The 21,075-nt window shown below is 40.0% G+C and overlaps 1 protein-coding gene across 4 annotated transcripts in view; it reads left to right on the top strand.

The window, feature by feature from the left end:
* The window catches only part of STK26 (serine/threonine kinase 26), a 52,749-nt gene extending 31,759 nt beyond the window's left edge, over nt 1-20,990 (top strand). For 3 of the 4 annotated variants that reach the window (XM_019492839.2, XM_019492841.2, XM_059732912.1), the window contains 10 exons: nt 382-612; nt 6,674-6,730; nt 8,834-8,942; nt 9,033-9,190; nt 13,514-13,699; nt 14,198-14,346; nt 15,014-15,107; nt 15,565-15,627; nt 15,719-15,855; nt 17,648-20,990. In XM_019492839.2, the coding sequence (XP_019348384.1) occupies nt 382-612; nt 6,674-6,730; nt 8,834-8,942; nt 9,033-9,190; nt 13,514-13,699; nt 14,198-14,346; nt 15,014-15,107; nt 15,565-15,627; nt 15,719-15,855; nt 17,648-17,672 (1,209 nt within the window). In that variant the 3' untranslated portion in view covers nt 17,673-20,990. Of the gene's footprint in view, nt 1-381; nt 613-6,673; nt 6,731-8,833; nt 8,943-9,032; nt 9,191-13,513; nt 13,700-14,197; nt 14,347-15,013; nt 15,108-15,564; nt 15,628-15,718; nt 15,860-17,647 lie in introns of those variants that run through there. The other variant, XM_019492840.2, reaches the window with a different exon arrangement.
* The last annotated feature ends 85 nt before the right edge of the window (nt 20,991-21,075 follow it).

Below are 21,075 nucleotides of genomic sequence, written 5' to 3'. Positions count from 1 at the left end.
TATCCATTCTACTTTCTCCAGGAAGAAAACCTGACCCTTTTTTATTTGCCCAGATATTAATAACACTTCTGCTGCTGCCTTCCCCAGTGCACTGCACAGCTGTCCAGTTGGGAGTTACTATTGAACCAGTGTGGCTTTTCCTTCCAGGGCTTATTATTTGGGAAACTGAGGTGCCTTTTTCCCACCTGCCTGGCTCCTTCCTCTGGGTCCTTATACAAGGGGATGATTGGGATCTTGTCATTATTGCATAGTATGTCTAATGGTCATCTTGTGCATTGACACAGTTTTATCATTGGTAGCAGGGAAGTCTGGACATCTGTTTTTGGGGGAATAAGGGTTAATTCATGTCTTTACCATTTTTTTTCTTTTCTCTTTTTCTAGAACCACAGAGCAGACCCAGAAGAACTGTTCACAAAACTAGAGCGCATTGGGAAAGGCTCATTTGGTGAAGTCTTTAAAGGAATTGATAATCGGACACAGCAGGTGGTTGCTATAAAAATCATAGACCTTGAGGAAGCAGAAGATGAAATAGAGGACATACAGCAAGAGATAACTGTTTTAAGTCAGTGTGATAGTCCTTATGTAACAAAATACTATGGATCATATTTAAAGGTAACGTCTGCTCTTTGTCCAAGTTCACTGGCAAAAAAGTTGTCTTTTAACTGTTTTCAAAAGCATCAAAATTACCTGGAAGCACTGTAGCCAAGTCTGTGTGGCACAGGGAGTGGGCATATTGGCAGTGCTGAGTGACAGCTTACACCTCCGGCTGGGGGTAAATCTGTGATCTCGACATGACTTTAGAGAGAGCTGACTAAAACTTGTCTTGGGCCCTGTTATGCAGGTCTTTTGCACTCTTTAATTTCTCTTTTCTGGCACAGTAATATAAAGGAGACAAAAAATCTTCCATCTGTGCTGTAACAGTTCTGAACAACTGGCGTGAATTTGAGAAGTTTTTTATTTAGGGGAAAAAAAAAACCTTGACAAATATGGGGAAACATTAATAGTGCAGGATTCCTTCCTCCCCATTGCTCATGCTCACTCTGTTCTTCTCTTGGGGAATAAAAAACCTCTTCTTTATCATACAGAAGTTGCTGTCTGGCTTCTCCTTGAGAAATTCCTTTAAAATTTCAGGCCAACAGAAATATCTTTTGTCCAGTCTGATTACCATGACGGCTGATTTCACTGGCTGACTTCCACACAATTAAGTGGGTAAATGCATCCACAGATTCAAAAAGATTTATTACCCCTAAGGGACACACAACTCTTTTTTAATGAACACATTTAAAACAAAATCTACTCCCTGGTAGGACCTTTTAAGTTGTGTCTTGATCATTTTCTCTAAATCAAAGTTTTGTTTACTTCCTAACTACGAAGCACAGAGATCTTTTCGGAGAGAAAGGAGCTTGTTACACAAGAGGAACAGTGGAATAATGTCCAGTGTTGTCAAGTGTGCAAAGTAAATGGTGGATTTTTTTTGTTACCTGTAAGTACTAGAAAAGATGATATTTTTAGACAGATTCATGTGCTCACCCTTTTAATATAACCTTACTTAGCTATTCCAACAAAAGCTATCCTACTGGTGATTTTTCAAGGTGATGATACTTGCCTGACTCTTTAGGTTCTCTTCCAGTGAAATGTAGTTATACCAAATAGTCGTTAGTAATTGGAATACATCATTGTACATTGAAAAGGGTATTAGACAGCCACAGCTTTAAATTTAAAGGGAGTAAGTAAATCAGGGTAATACAAAAGTTCATCACATCTGTTGCATAGTAGGCGACATCCTGAGTTTATCAAAGCCAACTCATTTTGATCTTGACATTAATATGGCTAGGATTTCACTCAAAATAGTATGTTGATGAACAATATGGTTATTTCATGTTTAAAGAGCAGCGCATAATTAATTCCGGAAACCAGTTTTAAGCAACTAACTTTATTCATATGCTTTTTATTAAGTATTGAAAGTCATGTTAATGCCCTTGCTAATCTAAAAGAATTAACTTTTTTGTGGCTTTCATTTAAATCTTAAAAAATTATAATTGGCAGTTATGGTTATCCTGATAGAATTGTGTGCGTAGTGCATCCAGCCTTTGCTTGGTGAAGGATCTGAATTATGTGGGGGTAGGTAAACCATCCATTTTACCTATTGTCTCCCAGATCACATCTTTGGACTAGAAAGCTATGTATAACTGTTAGTTTACATAAACTTCTCTTTAGCAAAGAAAACTGGGGACATTGCAGGTCCCTTGTATGTGGAGGAGTTGTCTGTATTAGCAAGTTTGTACTGATACAGCCAAAGCAGTTTATTATTTCTTTAGTCATATCAATGCAAACCCATGCACTTTTAAATCACACAGCCCCTTGTTTGCTTTGGTAATATAGACTGGGTCAGAGGTGTGATTTGCAAATACTGCAAGTGGAATCTACCAAGGTCCCAATGCTTTCTGTTGCCTGTTACTTCCATGCCTACTGATAAAGGAAATTGAACCTGGGATTAAGGATGAGAGAACTAACTACTGATGAGCAGCCCTCTTTTTCTCTGGGAGCCTGTGTTGTCCTTGTGCCCAAGGTGTGTGCAACTTGCGTGACTGGAAGTGAGGAATCCTAACAAATAAAAACAGTTTATAGTTTAAAAAGTACACTTTAAGAAACGAATAAACAGACTGATTTCGTCTGCTGATGCATGCAAATCCAGATTTTTCTCTCTCTAACACAGAGAACTAATTTGAACTGCTCATTGAGATGAGTGTATTTATAGAAACGTTCAGTTGAGGAACAGGCAATTTCTGGGGTTCTTTGCCTCCAGGTTCCCCCCCCATTTGTTGTAAACTTGGGTAGTAAGTTTTTCAGGGCATGTTTTCTTTCCTCCACAGGCTTTTTTACAATGCTTCTTGCAGTGCAAGGGGCAGAACCAGACCTATGGCTGGTGGGGAGGGAGCGGCCAGCCTCTGAAGGCCTTGTCGATCGATTGTTTTTGTCAGCTCCATGCAAGACTTCTAGACGTTCCCTGCTGCAGAGCAGAAACTGAAACAAAAAGGGTGTTCTTATTCCTGTTTGCCCTTGGATTGTAAATTTACCAGGCTCCGGAAATTTTTTCTGAAGGACCTTCACATGTTTGAACAGGCTGCTCATGGACTGTAGGCTACATATCTCACTTCTATAATTGGTAAAAATATGGCTAGATGGCCAGTAGGGGTGCTTGTTTTTGTCTAGTTTTAAACTAACTCTAAATATTCCCATATTTTCTTGCATACAAATAACACGGGCGCCTTGTTTTTGGAAGGCAGAATGTAGAGAAGTTTTTCCAGAGTCATGGCCAACTGCAGGGAGTGCCTGCTGCCTCACTTAAACTGTCTCCCGCGATGTCACGCTTCCCGGGCGCTTTGTGTCCAGGGGACTTGCTCTGTCATACAAAATGAGGGTGAAGACCCTTGCTGTAATGAGACTGTTAGTTCTTTACTAGAAGTAGTTCTTCATATAACTTCCTGTAAATAAAGTGTTCTTGTTTCTGCATCACAAGCTTCATCAAGCTACTTCCAGCAGCAAATTTGCTCCTTCAGGCACAAGCTACAGTGCTTGGCCAATAGCCATGACTGTGAGAGGGTTGACACGGGACTCTGCCCCTTCAGCTTGCTGAGCCAGACAAGTGGCAGTTGTCCTGGCAGCTGCATGGCATGCATAGTGCTTCTTTTGCAGTGAAGAAAACACCTTGCCTGCTTAATACACGCACCCTGTTTTTGGTGGGGCGGCTTTTGAGGGGAAAGGGTGCATGTTATATGTAGAAAAATACAGTATTTTTAGTCTTCGTTGGCACAAGATAGTAAGATCTACTTCTTGATGAATCTTGAGATTAAATTGAATCCATGTGGCAGATATTTAATTGTCTTAATCTGAAAGTCTGTTTATTTTTCTTGAAAGTTATAGAAAAAATTCTAGTTTGCCATTTTGAGTTCACCTTAAAATTTTGCTATCTAAACTTTTGTCTTATTAAACTTATGCTGGAGCTCTGTGTCTTTAAGCACAATAACATCAGTAGTTTCTCTTCTGCGTGCATTTAGGGTGGCTTAAGATCCAGTGGTCACAGATAGCATTAGAATGAAGCCACACATGAAAGAGCAGGAAAGGTTGTACAGGTTCACAGAGCGTTTCTTTGTGATTCTTGAACGCTTATTTGTGCAAGCTCACACCGTATTAATGGAGGTTTTAATGCATAATAACATTTAAATTCATAGTAATAATCCTGTGTATGATTACACAAAGTAGCTTAGAGTTTGGATGTGTCTGGTGAACAAGTATCTTACCCTGCTGGCTGCTGATGCAAGCTTCCATTGTACTTGAAATAAAAACGAAAGTCCTTCTGATTGTAGAAAGGGCCTTTCAAACTGGAGAATATAAAGCAACGCCATGTTGTCAAATGAGTAAACTTCATTTCTGAACAAAGTACTTTAGAAGGACAGCTAGAAGTGTTTAAAAGCTTCAGGCTGGGTGTGGTGTCTTAGCTACACAAGGTGATGAAACTTAAGAGAGTAGCTCCACTTCATTTTTTTCCTGATCTAACACAGTAGGCACTTCTCCTATTTAACACCGAGTCTCCAGAATCTCTGCCCCGCTGGGTTTTATATAAAACCTATACATACTCAATTGGCATAAAATAGCAGAAACAAAAGGTCCATGCATACAGTGGTGATTAATTGTATGCAGTCACACTGCATAGAAAAAACACAGTATTTATTCATTTTTTTGGTACATAGTGTTTTCAAATAACAGTAAAATCCATCCCAATGTAACTCTGTGACCACAATGTTTGCCTGAAATTTGAGTTTGTTGCAGGTTTCCCCCAGCATACAGTTGGACTTTATGAAAAGTGCTAAAATTAGCCAGCCCTTCCCTGCTGATCTCATAATATTGGAATAGAGTCTTGTAACGTAAATGGTGTATTTTTAAACCTAGTATAAATCTTAACAAAGTGTACTCTGTTAGTAATTGGACATGGTGCATTCAAAAAACAGCACCTTTATTTGCTTGTTGGATTTTCTTTAGATTTCTATCTGTCTGCAGGAAATGGGGTAAGGCAAAATCCAACATAGAGCATAAAGGGCTTTTAAAAGTAATGATATCATAAGCTGGCACTCAGCTGCAAAGGGTTAGTGCTGGTAAATGAAATGCTGGAGTTTTGCACAGTGTCCTGTGATATTCCAAAATGTGCTGCTTATAGTGCTTTGTTCCTGTTAGAGTTTTTCATTCAGAATGTAAGGGAGGTATTCTTCTACCTGCACCATTTGCAAGAATTGCAAAGTGTGGAATTTGCTCTTGGTCTTGAGACAAGCTTTTCTGTTTTGGGAAGCGTGTGATAAAAATGTGTAGCTCTCACCCCTAATTGTTGTTTGCCCTTTTCATGATCCAGCCGTCTTTAGAAACTGCAAACAGGTTAATATAACTACCAGTCTTGGGACTCTTACCAGTGTCTTTAAAAAAAAAATAAAATTAAAAGTGTAAAACTTGTGGCTCTTGTTGTTTTGCACTTGTGAATGAGGATTAAGTATTGGGGGATCATGGGAGTGTAGTATGGTGGCATTTCTACAGATGAACTCTCTAGTGTTTTTACCCTTTCAGTAGAATTTCTCATGCTGGGAGTGAGAATCACGTGGAGCTTCAGCCTTGGCTAGTGAAAACTCAAAAGCAAATGGAAGCTCTTCTCTAGAACCGCATGCATGCAAGCTGAGGGTTTTTTTGTCTTTGTCTAAAGTGCAGTTTTCTCTTGTCCCCCATTTTGAAGGACAATTTTGACTTGCAGAAATTGAGCTACCCTTGCGGCACCAGGATTACCTTATGGTAGTGTATAGACTTAGGGGTATGGAAAAATGCTGCTGAGGACTAAGAAATCTCTCTTGTTGCTAAACCTGATGGTCCTACATTGGAGCACCGGTACAGCATACCTGTAGTTGTTCCATCTGCCTTGTCAATGGTAAGATCCATCGTGAAGCAACCAATTAGTAGGATGCCAAAGTGCTGATCTCTGGCAGCCACGTCACAGGTCATTGATGGTTGTGCATGGCTTCAGAGCTGTGCATAAACTCTGCTGCTTTGGGAAGGATCTCATGGGTCCTGTTGAGAAGCATCACCCAAGCAGTGTCTTGAATCAGTACACTGTGTGTGAATCTTGTTTGATCAACAGGTTGAAAAAATAGTCAGCAATCTCTTCCATTCTTTTATGACTTTCCATTCCTTATGCATTTGACTTGACCCAGTCCTCTAAATCTCATTCAGGTACCCACACCATTATGTTGTCCTTTTTATTATAATAAGGAAGTTGATCAAACTTAATCATTTTGGCACTAAAGCCTAGAGTTTGAAAGAAATGAATGTCTTGGGTTTGGCTCTGTTTGTTGAAAGGGATTTTTGAAAATCATTTTTCTGTTAGTACTTCATTAAGCTGACATCAATTAAGGAGCGCTTTCAAGGGAACTGATTTTCACTGGTAGGTTTGAGCACTCTTGAAGGATGAGCTGCTTGATGGTATCTTCTACCAAAGGTAACGTATAGTAACTTCGAAGTTACAGAACTCATGCATTTGGGAAGCATAGTATGTAAACAGTACCTTAAAATGTCATTTTCTAGGGCAGTAAAAATGATTTTGAGCAGCCTTGTTAACACCTTATTTCTTCTTTCATAGGGCACAAAATTATGGATAATAATGGAATACTTGGGTGGAGGATCAGCTTTGGATCTTGTAAGTATTCCAATTTCATGCATCTTGTTGGCTTTTTCAAATTGAACTGAGACCTTTTTTTTTGTGAAAAGAAACAGAGACTTCCTAGGGTGTGGTTTCTGTTGCAAAAAGCAGTCTGTCTCTTGACGTGAATAGTTTCAGAATAGAAAATGAAATTCCAGAGTGGTGGTTGAGTGCAGAGATGTATGTATGGAAAGGTAAATGTTTTATGTGATGGCTGCTCTGGCTTGACCTTCAAGTCCGATCTGTTCTCTTTCATGCCACCATTTGTTTTCATTTTGCTCGTTCCCCTTTGCATTCATGTTTCCTTTGAAATCTGGACCCTGGAGATATTTAATGTTGCATTAGCACCACCGTATGACACTCTTGAAACATGGATGTGCCTCATGGGCTGACTGTACCTTTTGCCTGGTGCTGAATGACTTCATGTTTGTTTTCACTGTCTTTGAAGCTTTTTGGAATGAAATCTGTGGTTCCTTGTTAAGAAAAAATATTCCTTCTTTACAGTAAGTTCTTTTTGAAATCGAGAGGTGTGTATGTGTATGCATATATATTTGTATTAGGAAAACATTATTCTTGCCATTTTTTTCAAAGCAGACTATTTATTAAACTTGTGTCCTTTGGGAATGAGTCTCAGGAATGGTGTGTGCACCCACAGAGAACAGTTAATATTGACTGGTAAAACTGAATTGGATTTCCAGTTTCAGCAGTTTAAATTTTAAACATGCACGTCCCTTTTGCTGAAGATAAACATAGCATTCATGAAAGATCAGGCTGAGTACTAAAAGAGCATGATCCACGATGTGGCAGTGATGTGGTTTCCCCTTACCTCCAGTGCAGCTCCACCTCAGCTTTGAGCTTGAAAGACCCACCCTTTCCTGTAAGATAATACAGCTCAGTCTTTCTGCTTATGAGGTCATGGAATTCAAGTAGCAACTCTTTTTAGTGCTAAAGAGCATGCTTTTTTGCTGTTCCTTTAAACTGCAAAGATTTGTGTGTCTGCTTAACTCCACAGTTATAAGAAAAAGGCATAGCAAGTGCTGGAACACTTGTCTGGGGCCTGAGAAGGAAGCTCTTTTTTAAAAGGCAGAAAAAGAGAAATTGCAGTTTTTAGCTGTAGTGGTTATATTTAAACAAACAAACCCCATCTTCTGGAAACAAGTCGAACATAAACAGTGCAGTCTTTTGTAGAGTCTGTAAAAATCCTGAAACAGCTGATATTAATTTTCCCCAGCTCATTCTAATGGGTTAAGTTCGTTACCTCATGAGGACGATTTCAAAGTTAGTGTTTTCATTGCTGAACATTTTAAATTATCTTCCATTTTCAAATTGTCATTTGCTTTTCTGCTGCTAGAATCTCCCCTTATTCCATATATGACCCAGTCCACAAAACAGCAGCATGATCTAAACACAAAAAGCATTTATAGACATGCTGTATGGGGGTGGGAGGGCGTTAATTAGAGTAGTTCCAACAGCTACTCTAATTAAAGCACCTGGAACGTCACATCTTATGCTGAAGAATGGTGGTGGGGGCACTAACTAAAGCCCATCACACGAGCTTTAGTTAAAACACCCCATTGCCATTTTTCAGTGTGGGGACACTGATGCACATGACATCAGAGCACATTAATTACCACTCCAGCAGACTCGATTAAATGGGTCTACTCTGACAGCACATTGGAGCAGCCTCGCTGCATGTATATAGGTGCCCAAAGAACCTATTTTATCATTTTGGGACAATGCAAAATTGATATACATCAAAACTGCATTTCTTCATATTAAACTAATTTACTTAAGGTGGTTTGCAGTATTTTTACTGTATTCTAGTACTACAGAAAACAGACCCCTCAGTAGAGGGTATATATCTTGTCCACATTTTAAATATTCTCCAAATGTCTTGTTGACATTTTAAATATTCTCCAAGTACTAGAGCAGCATTGAGTACATTAGTAATAAAATATAAATACACTAGTGATTCTTATTAATTCTATTACAGAAACTTTTACCTATAAGGACGATAACTAAATCTTACCAAGTGACAAGGCAGGATTTAGGAATAATATATGGAATGTTTTTTTAATTGTGATATGTTTCTCTCTGAAGCTGCGAGCTGGTCCATTTGATGAATTCCAGATTGCTACTATGCTAAAGGAAATATTGAAAGGTCTTGACTACTTGCACTCGGAGAAAAAAATTCACAGGGATATAAAAGGTGCATTAAACTTTTTGAATATGAATTTGTTAATGTTCTTAAGCAATAGGAATGGTATATTAAATTAAATGTTTCCACTTCCTCTTCCAGCTGCCAACGTCTTGTTATCAGAACAAGGAGATGTTAAACTAGCTGATTTTGGAGTTGCGGGGCAGCTAACAGATACGCAAATTAAGAGGAATACCTTTGTTGGCACACCATTTTGGATGGCTCCTGAAGTCATTCAGCAGTCAGCATATGATTCAAAAGTAAGTATTTCCATAAAGTTGTCCTCTTTCAACTGTAGCTGCAAAAAAAATTTGCTTTGATTTCTGTTTGCCTGGGTTTTCCCCTGGTAAAGTACACTCTGAGCTACAGAACTTTAAACAATCTGGAAAATATTGATGCCTTTTCGCTTTTTTTTTTTTTTTTTAATTTCTGCCTGCCATGCTTGTATAATTGTGTTTGTTTTTAGGTGGGCACTTAATTTTACATTTAGTGCAGCTATCATAGTAATCCATCCTTTTTGCAGGAATTTGCAGAGCACAGGCTGCGTGTGTTGTCTAGATTAATGGTGCTCAGTCTGTGGTCTGTGGGTCAGATCCAGCCTGCAGAACCATGTCATCTAGCTCCAGGGCCTCCCCACAGGTCCAGATATTTGGCGGTGGGGGAGAGTGATAGCAGGATCCAGCACAAGACCAGTGGTAGTGTTAATTGTCACAGCTCCCAGTAGCAATTCATGCTGCTATCATTCCCTGCTGCCAAATTTCCATACATAGAGTGAGCCTTGCATGCTGGATCACACCAGCACATGGGGCTGCTCTGCAGCTGGGCCCGGGGCACAGGATCGGACTGGTGTATGAGGCTAGGCCAGCATGCCAGATCTAACCCCATGCTGGATCGGGCCCATGGACTGACCCTACCTTACTCAACTGGCCAATGGGCCAGATAGGTTGAGCACCATAGATCTAGACGATAGACTTCTAATGTCTGTGGCTTTGTGGCCTATATTGCTGTCAGTGATGTTCTGGGAGATGTGTGTTTTCTGAGCAAACAGCCTTATATATTTTTTATAAGGGAATCCTCAGGCTTTGCATGATGAAGATTTCATACTTAGCTGAGTGAGAAAGTAACTTTAATTATAGTAGAAAAGTGCTGCGAGTTGTGTCGTCTTGGTCTGACTTGTACGTAGCATGTTAGTCCCTCGCCTGGGCGCTCTGTATTTCCCTATCGGCTTTGTCATCTTTTTTTCTTGGGTTTACAATCCTAAACATCTTTTAATTTTCACGTGGGCTGGTGGCAGTAAGCTCCGCCGCAGCGTATTGTTTAGTAAAGCCGTGATACTTAGTGAGGGGATGAGGAGGAGGAAGCAGTTCCTTCATCTTCAGTGATTATTCAGACTTGAGTAGCAGCAGCTAGAAATGGGTTTGGGGGATAACTAAACCATTGGGAGTATACCTGAACCTGGTCTCCTCCCCACAGACCCTTTTACCTCTGCACAAGTAAAAGCAGTAGGGGCAGTGCGTATTGAATCGGTGGCACCTAGGTATGGTGATGGACTTGGTGGCTGGATACAGAGAATTTGACTTTGAGGAGGTCCATGATGATAGCAGTGTTGGTATTAGTAATGCCTGTGAGGCATGGGTTTTTCTAAAAACAAAACTAGACCACGAAATATGAAAGCCTCTGAGATCTTAGTGCTTTCTAAAGGAAAAGTCTTTTAATTGGACGCTATGGAAATCCCTTAGTTCTGGCTCGTTTTACTGGCCACTGCAATCTGGAGGTTTTCTCTGCCGGCCAGGCTTGAAATGCGTGGAGTTGTAGATTCATAGAGTAGGAAGGGACTTCAGTGGTCACCTGGTCCAGCCCCCTGGAAAAATGCTACTCCTAAAGTGGCATTTACTTCTAAATGGTCCTGTCCTTTTAATATCTCCTGGCCAGTGCTGGAGGTTCAGGAGAAGTCCAGATTGTGAGAACTATCACTACAACCACAATTGTCCCAGGACACTTCTAAGCTTCTTTCAAAATGTTACGTTCCCAGACTGGCACAGATTAAAAAATTATCATCATTTTGGCTGCTGGATTGGCATAACTTTCAAAGGCAGGTGGCATAAATGAAATCACCTTCTTCTCCTTAATGAAAGAGACTTACTTTGCGAGTTCCCCACCTCTTAGACCATTCTGCATAATATCACAATCAGTTACAATTTGAACACTACAAATTATGTTCATATGCAGATTAAAACCTCCAGCAAAGGATAACAAAGATGGTTTGGGGGTTGGGGCACATGACTTGTGAGGAGAGGCTGAGGGAACTGGACTGGTTTAGTCTGGAGAAGACAAGACTGAGTAGGGATTTGATAGCAGCCTTCACCTCCCTCCAGGGGGGCTGCAAAGAGGATGGAGCTGGGCTGGTCTCAGTGGGGGCAGATGACAGGACAAGGAGCAATGGGCTCCAGTTGCAGCAAGGGAAGTTGAGGTTGGATATTAGGAAAAACTTTCTCCCTAGGAGGGTGGTGAAGCCCTGGATCAGGTTATCCAGAGAGGTGGTGCAGTCTCCATCCTTGCAGATGTTTAAGACCCAGCTAGACGAAGCTTTGGCAGGGATGATGTAGTTGGGGCTAGTCCTGCTTGGAGCAGAGGGTTGGATTAGATGCGACTCCTGAGCTCCCTGCCACCCTCATTTCCTATGATTAATATCTATTTAGTTGCACAGTTCTCATGAATCAAGAGAAAAGCTGGGAAGACCCACAATGCAGGGTAGCAAATGGGGAGGGGACTGTAACTAGTACTGAGTGCATGTGTGCATGGCTGCACTTCTGCTTCTACCTGGGGGGAGTCTCCTGCTGGAGAAGGCTGCATCCTGTGACCGTAGGAATGAGAAAAGTAACGGACTATTTGCATGTTCCCTATGGCACATTTTCGCCTCCTTCCCCTCTCCCACACGGTCTTACAACTTTTCACACTGTCTTTAAGCAATTTACAGTTTTGCTTTTCCCTGGTTACCCTCTGTGCACCACAGAGCAATTTCAGGCTTTTTTTCTTTACTTCTAGTCTGATTATCTTCACACAGCACTTCATACATAGCCTTGCAAGCAACTGTAACTCATGCTTTTGAAAAGGCATTGTAGTCTTCCATGTAGTGAGTTTGATCTTTATTTCTTTATATTTGAAAAGCCTAGGGATTCCCACTCTACCAAGTAAACCTCGTGTTCCTCTGATACTCTGCGCTGGGGCTGTGCAACTTCCAAGCGTCCCCCTGCCAGGCACAGCACTACGTGGGCCCAGACTCACCCTCCACTCCCCACGCAGCAGCAGGAAGAGGCAGCCGGGGTGGGGGGAGCTGAGCCCAGCTCCCAGTTGCTGCTGTAGCTGGACCAATAGAGGGAGAAGCAACTGAGCAGGGGCTGCACTTAAACCACTTACAGACCACATGTGGTTCATAGGCTGCAAGTTGGACAGTTATACATGAAGGTGTAGCAGTGCAGGAGCCATTCATAACATTGTTCTCCTCCTGGTGATTAATTTTTTCGGTTTCATTGGTACTTGTGCAACGTATCGCCAACTGTGAAAATTAATATTGTACTACAAAGGCAAAGTATCTGGAGCAGGGAAGGCTTTTAATCTAGCAATGGCTGTATGCAAAAGCGTGTAGAGCTGCCATCCTCTTTACAATGCTCACCGTTAGCCGTAGGATGTAGTCTCTCAGACTGATGGAGTGGTTACAGGTCTTGAATTGTCTGGTGTTTAAGACTTACTTAGAGTGGTAGGGCATCCTCCAAAGTTGGGTTTTTTTGTCAAAATCAGCTAGGAACAGGATGAATTGGTGAATCATTTATCCCCTTCATCGTGGGTTTATGACAGACCCGGTACTGACTGTTGCGTTGTTGAGTGAGCCTCTGGGATGGGGACAGGCAGTTGAATAAGAGTCTCTTAATAATCAACATTAAGAGCATACAGTTCCCCATGATTAAAAAAAAATAAAAATTACATGACATTAATTCTTCATAATATTATATTTTAAATTGTGATTAATTTAAATGCAAGAAAATTAAGTTAAGAGCTCCTAAAAATGTTATATGTATCCAGAAGCACAGGCAGGCATGTCTTTAGATGGATGCTTGTATTGGGTTTCTTGGGAATTAGCGATGTTGGGAAAATTTTGTTAAGGATGTGTGTGTTTTGTTTGGGAAATTTGATCACTTCTGAATTCCTGTCTTTTGGGTTTATATGAATCAACTTAGTCCTGTATTATAATCTGCCTGGCAACTGACTCCCCAGCCCAGCCCAGCCCAGCCCCTGGCTTCTTTACTTTTCATTTCATCCAGGAAGAGCACACACCAACTGCTGAAGCTTCCTTAGCCTGAAGAAGGGTTTTTGAACTTGAAAGCTTGCTTAATAACTATTCTCCAACCATTTGGGTTGGTCTAATAAAAGATATCAAATTCACCCAAGGAACCTTGTCCTCCTGTATTAACAACATGTGAATGTCATTTATGCAGTACGATAATTGGATTTCAAGGACTCTTTGGTACCTCCACCTTTTCTCACTGCGTACAAAAAGTATAACATGAACTCTCTTCTTGCCACAGGCTGACATTTGGTCGTTGGGCATCACTGCTATTGAACTAGCCAAAGGAGAGCCCCCCAACTCTGATATGCATCCGATGAGAGTTCTGTTTCTCATTCCCAAAAACAATCCCCCGACTCTATTAGGAGAATTCAGCAAGCCTTTCAAAGAATTTATCGATGCGTGTCTGAATAAGGACCCAACATTTGTAAGTACATTTATCACTTCATGCTGACTACATTGTATTGTCCTGTTGAATAGTTTAGCATGAGATTTTTCATGCTGCTTTAGTGCAAGTCAAAGTACTGCGTCACTGACTTTCCTCCCACCTCTTCCTTTCCAAAAGTGTAGGAGTATCCAGTGAAGTAGTAATGGTTGTAAGGACAGCTTTCTAAAGCACTGAAAGAGTTAGTCATACAGATAAGAGTAGGAATATGTTGAACAAGACTAACAAAACTGGGTTCTGGGTTACAAAGCACATTATCAGAGAGGTTTCTTCAGTCGCCACTGTTTTTTTTTTTATCCTGTATGGAAGACTAATATAGTTCATGTACTGTGTCTTGGTTGTAATGGCTCCTTGGAAGCTCTTGTTAGCATATAAATGTTCAATTCTGGGTTTAGCAGATGAGCTTTCGTAGTGGGTAATTATTTGACATCACAATGACTTTATGTAGGGTAAATTTAAATATCCAACTGTCTCTTACAGCGCCCTACAGCAAAAGAACTCCTGAAGCACAAATTCATTCTGAAAAATGCCAAGAAGACTTCATACCTGACAGAACTGATTGATAGATTTAAGAGGTGGAAGGCTGAAGGGCACAGTAGTGATGACACAGATTCTGATGGTTCTGATTCGTAAGTGCATTTTAGTAGTTCAGTAACTTTTAGAAGAGCTGTACTAATGTGCCAGTGCCACTTGCTCTTGTTCTTCACTGCCACCACTCTCTAGGGACTGCATTTAGCTGCAGCCTTGCAGGGGATGATTTTTCTTGAAATAGAGCCTATAAATACAACTTGTACAAGCTGTCTTACCTCTGTAGAAACTAAATTCAAAGCCCACTCCAATGATCAGTATTTCGTGGTCTCGGTCTAGCCCCTAGTGGACACTTCCTTTGCTACCAAAATGCCAACAATTTGGTACAGAAGTAGTGAAGGGCAGGAACAAGGCGTGTAAAGAAGCTTGCACAGCTGCCAGCAGTGTCCAGGGAAGATAAAGTCTGCAAGTCATATTTTTTTGGCACATCAGGTCTCCATGTGCACAGCTTAATAAATGGGGATGGTGCTTTAGAACGAGCTCTTCCTTCTCCGCAGAGCTGGCTTTAAGTTGTAACTTGGCCTCTCATGTCCTAGCAACAAAATCTGGTAAACTTCACTTAACATGCCATAAACATGCCCTTTTTTCCTTTTTTAGCTCAGGTTACAATAGCCGTGCAGTTTAGTTAGCAAATTGTCTGTGGTGGTTCACATCATGTGTGTTGATGATCTCTCTTACTGGAGATGGTATCCCTGTAATTTTCTTTAGGGAGTCGAGCAACAAAGAAAATCATTCCCATCCTGAGTGGAGTTTTACTACAGTTCGAAAGAAGCCAGATGCAAAGAAACTGCAGAATGGGACGGTATGTACCCTCTGAAATAATTCTTTACTAATACCCCTTTTGAAGCAATGTGATGATTAACAATTTTAACTCAAAATGAAGTCAGATGGGCTTTGGCTTCAGTACTTGAATTTGAATCTCTTATGAAAAAGATATATGTTTCTCCACAACACTTAAGCATAGTGCTCTGGGTCTCTGGCAGTTCCAGTCATAGAGAAAAATGCTGTGTTTTAATAATATAACGTAGCATGTTTTTACAGGTATCTTAATTATGAAAGGTATCTAAAATTCAGCAGGTATAGAAGTAAAATGAAGTGAATATAAGATGGCGTTGCTCAAACTTAAACATCTATTCCCACATCATGTAAAATGAGTGATGTATATTTTATGATTTGTTTTGCAAGGGGTCTCCCAAAATAAGGAAGGAAACACGTACGTGTAGTTCATATTTAATATATATGTTTTTGCTAATGTTTAGGATCAAGAACTTGTGAAAACCCTGAGTTGTTTATCGTTGATAATCACCCCTGTGTTTGCTGAGGTAAGTCTTCATTCAGCCTGCTTTTAAATTTTCACACGATTGCTTGATACTTTTTTTTTTTAATCTGAAGTTGTGTTGATCTGCCACTCAGCTTAAACAGCAGGACACAAATAATGCTAGCCGAAGGAAAGCAATTGAAGAACTTGAGAAAAGCATCAATATGGCAGAGGCTGCATGTCCAGGGATCACAGATAAGATGGTGAAGAAACTTATGGAGAAATTTCAGAAGTAAGTTCCAGATTTATTTTAAAAGTGCACATCCAAATATTGTATGTTTAAAAGGAGGCTTCAACGTTAAGCTCTCAAACGTGAGGGAACAGGGGATTGACACCTCCCCATATGAGGTTAATTCTGTCACCAAGCGTACAGAAAAGGGAATGTGGCCTGGTGTGCTGTTTGCTCCATAAGCCCGTTCCTTTCCCTGAGTAGATGAAATCTTCTGATCCATGGGGTACACCCAGGTAGAATGGGTTGAACCTTTCGTGTCGTGCACCATCTGAACACTGGTTATAGTGGCCCAGGCAGGGTGTTCCTTCCCCAGTCATCCTGCCTTAGCAGTTTGGGCAGCTTCCAGGTGTTCCCAGGGGAGGCAGAAGTAGTTTGGGTCCAGTCTTAGGATGTTTGTGTTCCCTTGTTTGAGCCGGCTGGAGTCTTTCTTCAGTGGGTAGGTACATAAGGAGCTCTGTCAGGATCCTGCATCTCTTGTAAATCATACAGACTGTTGTAGGGTAAAAAGGGGACCCTTCTTTATGCTAGCAGTTTTTCCCCATCACATTCTGAAAGGCTGCTCTAAATACTGGAGGAGTTAGAGCAACTGAAATAAAGTTGCAGGAATCCCTAATGGGAAGTGTTAGGAAAAGCTGGTTACAATCTGTTGCCAAACTTCTTAAAGAAAAGAGAGAAAAATGTCTGTAAATAACAGTACTAAGCCGCCAGAGCAGGTATTAAAAAATAAATGAAATGCCAGAAAGTTCAGTAGTTTTAACCTGTGTATAAGCATTAAAATTAGTAACTGTACACAGGTACTCCTCACTTAACGTTGTCCCGGTTAACGTTTCACTCTTACTCGTTTAAAGTCGTACAGTGTTTGGTTATAACCTAGTTTGGCTGCCGCCTGCTAGTAGGTAGCTATTGTGACGTAATTGGATTCGCTTAACATCATTTCGCTTAAAGTCGCATTTTTCAAGAACATAACTACGACATTAAGTGAGGAGTAGCTGTAGCAGATAAAGATGCTCTGCCATTCTTCCTAAAAGCATGTAAAAGTGGCATTTGTTAGAAATGATTTTGCATTTCGGACTGAGTAAGTACACACACTCGTCACATCCCAGCCTAAGGTGGAATAGTGGAAATTACTTTTGTCCCTGTAGTCGGTTGAATGTGATCTGTCAGGTGAAGGTTTTGTGAGATGCAGTGCATGAAGTGTCTAGTCATGCTGATTCATTGCCTTTTTATTTACCAAATTCTGAATCTGCCATCAGTGCTTTGTATGCCTCCATATACATCTACTTTGGTAGAGATCAGTGCCCCAACTTATGCTCCATATCCCCCAGGGATGGTAAAAAAAATAAATGGATGCCACCTCGAATTAATTCCTCTTCAGAAAACTCTTACTTACGAGTCTCGTGTTACTGAAACCGAAATATACTGGTAAAATCAGTATTCATTTTTGTTTACTTGGCAATTTTAATGTGACCATTGCTCTATTTAGTTTCTTACTGAAAAGGAGTATTTTTTTTTTTTTATAAGTAAAAGCAGAATAAACTTTACTTGCTTTTTAAAAAATAAAAAAAAGGAATAAAATAGCCATGTTATTTAAAGGATATGCTGTCAAGAACACCCTGAGGGCTTTTTGTATTCCTGCCAAGGTAACCAGCTTAAACTGACTTTTTTGACAGATGATGGCAGGCACTTTGAAAAAGCAATTGTGTAATCACTATACACGCTGAAGTCCAGCGTCATTCACATGCTGCATACCAAAGCGTTAACATGATTCCTACTTGCACGGTTTCATTTATAGGTTGTCTGTTAATGACTCCTCCTAAGAAGCTTCCCCTAAAATGACTGCTGTTTCATATGGACCCAGTGAAACCCACCAAAACTACTTCAAGCTTGGCAGTGCTTAGCTCTTGACTCCTTGTGCCTTTTGGATCTTTGCAACATATTGATGATGATCAAGGATATGGAAGAACCTACTCAACTATTTTGTGATGGTGTACATGGTTTTATATTTTCAGGAAATTATTTTGTAAAGAACAACTTTTAATATTGTAGTTTCACCTGTTTAATCTGATAAATGTTGAGGTGCAGTTTTGCTGTTAGATATAACCATTACTTTAGTTGATAGGAAGTGCAAGTACAGTATGGTTTTTATGCTATTTTTGTTACTGTACACAGATGGGAACGTACAGGTCTTTTGTATTCATATGTTAAACTTTTGTAAATCACTAACAAGCTTCAGAAATAGTTTTTTCACAAGCGTATTCAAAACATAACGTAGCGGCTAGGCTGTTGCTGTAGCTCCTGCTTCAACCACCATAGTTTTATCATGCCCTGAAAATGAAGCCTGCGACAGTATCTTCTATTCTTCTGAATTGGTACAGTATTTTAGGCAGCTCTATGATTATACACATTTGAGAGCAATATGTCAATAGTTTGCAGGTGATATGTAGCAACAGGTGTATCCTGATGTACAGTATATGTATTACCTTTTAGAACAGGTTTTGAAGTAGTAATTAAATCTTATTCATCATGGTAGGAAATTTTAAAGCAATACAGTTGAGGGGGTGGGGGCTTTTGGCAATAATGGACAAAAACTGAAGTCCAAATTACTTTCAAGTTCTTTTCTTTGAGTACAACGCATCGCATGGCTGGGTGGGAGAGAGCCGGAGGGGAGCTGAGCATCACGTGATAAATACCTCACAAGCAGGTATAAGTATAACACCAGCGTTTTGTGTGGTGGTGTTGTTTTCCTGTAAAATATTTATACACTTTGGTTCTTAAAGTACATTAAAGACAGTACGTTGGCATAATTTGTTTATAATTTGTTTTCTGAAAGTGTATTTTAAATATGTATTTACAAGTTAATATGCAAATAACTGAGTTATAGATATTCTTTCACAAAGGTAGTACTGTCCAGTACGGAGTGATTTTTTTTTTTTTTTTTTTTTTCTTCATAAATAGTAGGTAAGACTAAAATTGCTTTCAACTCTATTGATATTTATGGTACTGCTAGATGGGGTAATAGCCTTCTCTTTTTTCTTTCCTTTTCGACCCAGTATGTATATTATGCTGAAGTTTTGAACTGGGATTGTTTTTCAGTACTTAGCTGTGGAACTGTGGGGTGTAAATTTATTTTTGATAAAGGCTGGATGTGTTTATTTTGTTTTTGCACAAAAGTCATTTTAAAGAATCTGAAATGTATCTGCCAAATATTGAAAAAGTAATGGTGTGCAAGCAAATACTGCATTTTCGAGTCAAAAGTTGCCATTACATCCTTTTGTATAAAAGGACACTTGTAAGAGATGGTGGTTAGATATGCCAAGGACAATTATTTTCAATGGTGCCTACACTGTAAAAATTACTTTTAACTCCTTGTTTTAATTTTAAAGAAATGTTTCTGTTGAAAACGTTCATCTGCTCTATAACTGAAACTCGATTAGAATTTATATCTGAGAAAAAGTCTGGAAATAGTTTTTGAAAACAATAATGTTATGGATTAAATAAATATTTTTATAAATGTAAAAGCAGCAAAAGGTGTAAATACAGTTGATCTGAAGCTTTACAAAATAACTGCATCACAGAAACAAATTGTAGTGCTCCTATAGCTTATGTAGTTGTTAGTCCTGTAAATCTGTTGATAGATTAAGCTTATTTCATTGGTTTTTGGGGGGGAGGGGTTAAATGGTTTAAAAATAAATATTTAAGTTCTGTAAACTTTCATGAAACTGCTTTGTTGTGCATTTTATTTTGGATTTAAGTAATGTGCATAAATATTGACCTACCTTTTTCTAGCTTAGTTTGCTACTTAAACAAAACTTCTCCTTCTGCGGGGACGCACGTATAGCTTGGGGAAGTGTTTCCCCTCTGCTGTCCTTGTCCAAAGGACGCCTGCCGGCCTTATCCAGCGTGGAACACAAGCTATGTGGAGCAGCTCCAGGGTTCGGTTGATCTCCTGCCGAAAGAGCAGTCTCTTAGTCCTCCAGCATGCAGTCATACAGCACCGGTGACAATTGTAGCCATGTCAGTGTGTCCCAGCAGTGTTGTGAACTCCTAGTTCAGATTCACGATAGAGAAAGCACCGTGCCACAGTCGACTCTTACCTTGTGCAATCTCATCGCCAAAAGCCTCGCTTCAAACGCCGACAGGTTTCTTTCTCAGAATTAAAATCCTTGTGTCTTGAATTCCATGTCACTTCCTCTCAACGAAGTGCTTTTTTTACGGGGCCAATGGAAAAACGACACAAACGACTTGAATTTTGTAACTGGGGGCTACATCTTCTTGAAGCACGGGGCTTTAATCTATGCAACTGCGAGCGAATCCTTTGGGTGGCCAGAGCAGGGAGCGCACAGTTGGGGAAACAGAAATCTATTCCTGCCTCAGCCTGCCCCGTATTTGCTGTGTGACCTGAACCAAGTCACTTGAACTCCTGTGCCTCCTTTTTCCTTGGGAAATGGGTATGATGCTTACCTACCTCACGGGGATGTTGTGGGGCTAGATGTATTCTTGTTTATAAAAACCTTGTTACTATCTAGTGCTGTCCTAAAGAACACAGCTGTACTGTATTGCAGGTGGGATTTGCTCTGCTGAAGCACTATGCGTCATATAAGAATCTATTTTACTTCTTACTATGAATGGATACCCTCATTACAGTTTTGTGAATCATTGTTCCCCCCCCGCCATGCATTAGGTATTGACAAACCATAATTTAATCAGCAGTATTAAGTAGCTGACTGAAGAATATATCACAGCATTCATGCAGGGACCATCTTCTAGCTTCTCCCCCAGCTGTGCGTTGAGGAAAATTGACATTTTTAGTCATTTAGGAAAATAATACGAAATGCGGGTTAGAAACATGTGTGTTTGTTCCTGGGTATCAGACTCCTCTGTCATTGTAATCGCTGTTCCTGAAACCTCTTAATTCTGCTTGTCTCTGATTTTTTTCCTCCAACAAGGTTCTGTACAGTGTACACGTACTAAGAGTAAAAAACTGTTCTTACGTTCAAGTGAATGCTTAGTGACTAGAAAGTACATAGATTCTTGATGTGTTTGCACAAAGTTTAGCCATTGTTAAAGGCCTGGCTTTATCACGCTGTTACATGATTTAACACTGGAATAAAATTGTTTTCCTCTTTGCAAAACTACTCTTAGTATGTATGTTGGCTTGCCGATTTCATAAACGAGGTTTAATTTTAAAATATGGAAGCATATTATGTGCACTGTAGAGCA

Source organism: Alligator mississippiensis, chromosome 8 (genome assembly GCF_030867095.1).
Source record: "Alligator mississippiensis isolate rAllMis1 chromosome 8, rAllMis1, whole genome shotgun sequence".
NCBI classification, from domain to species: domain Eukaryota; kingdom Metazoa; phylum Chordata; order Crocodylia; family Alligatoridae; genus Alligator; species Alligator mississippiensis.
This window is presented reverse-complemented; position numbering and strand designations above follow the sequence as displayed.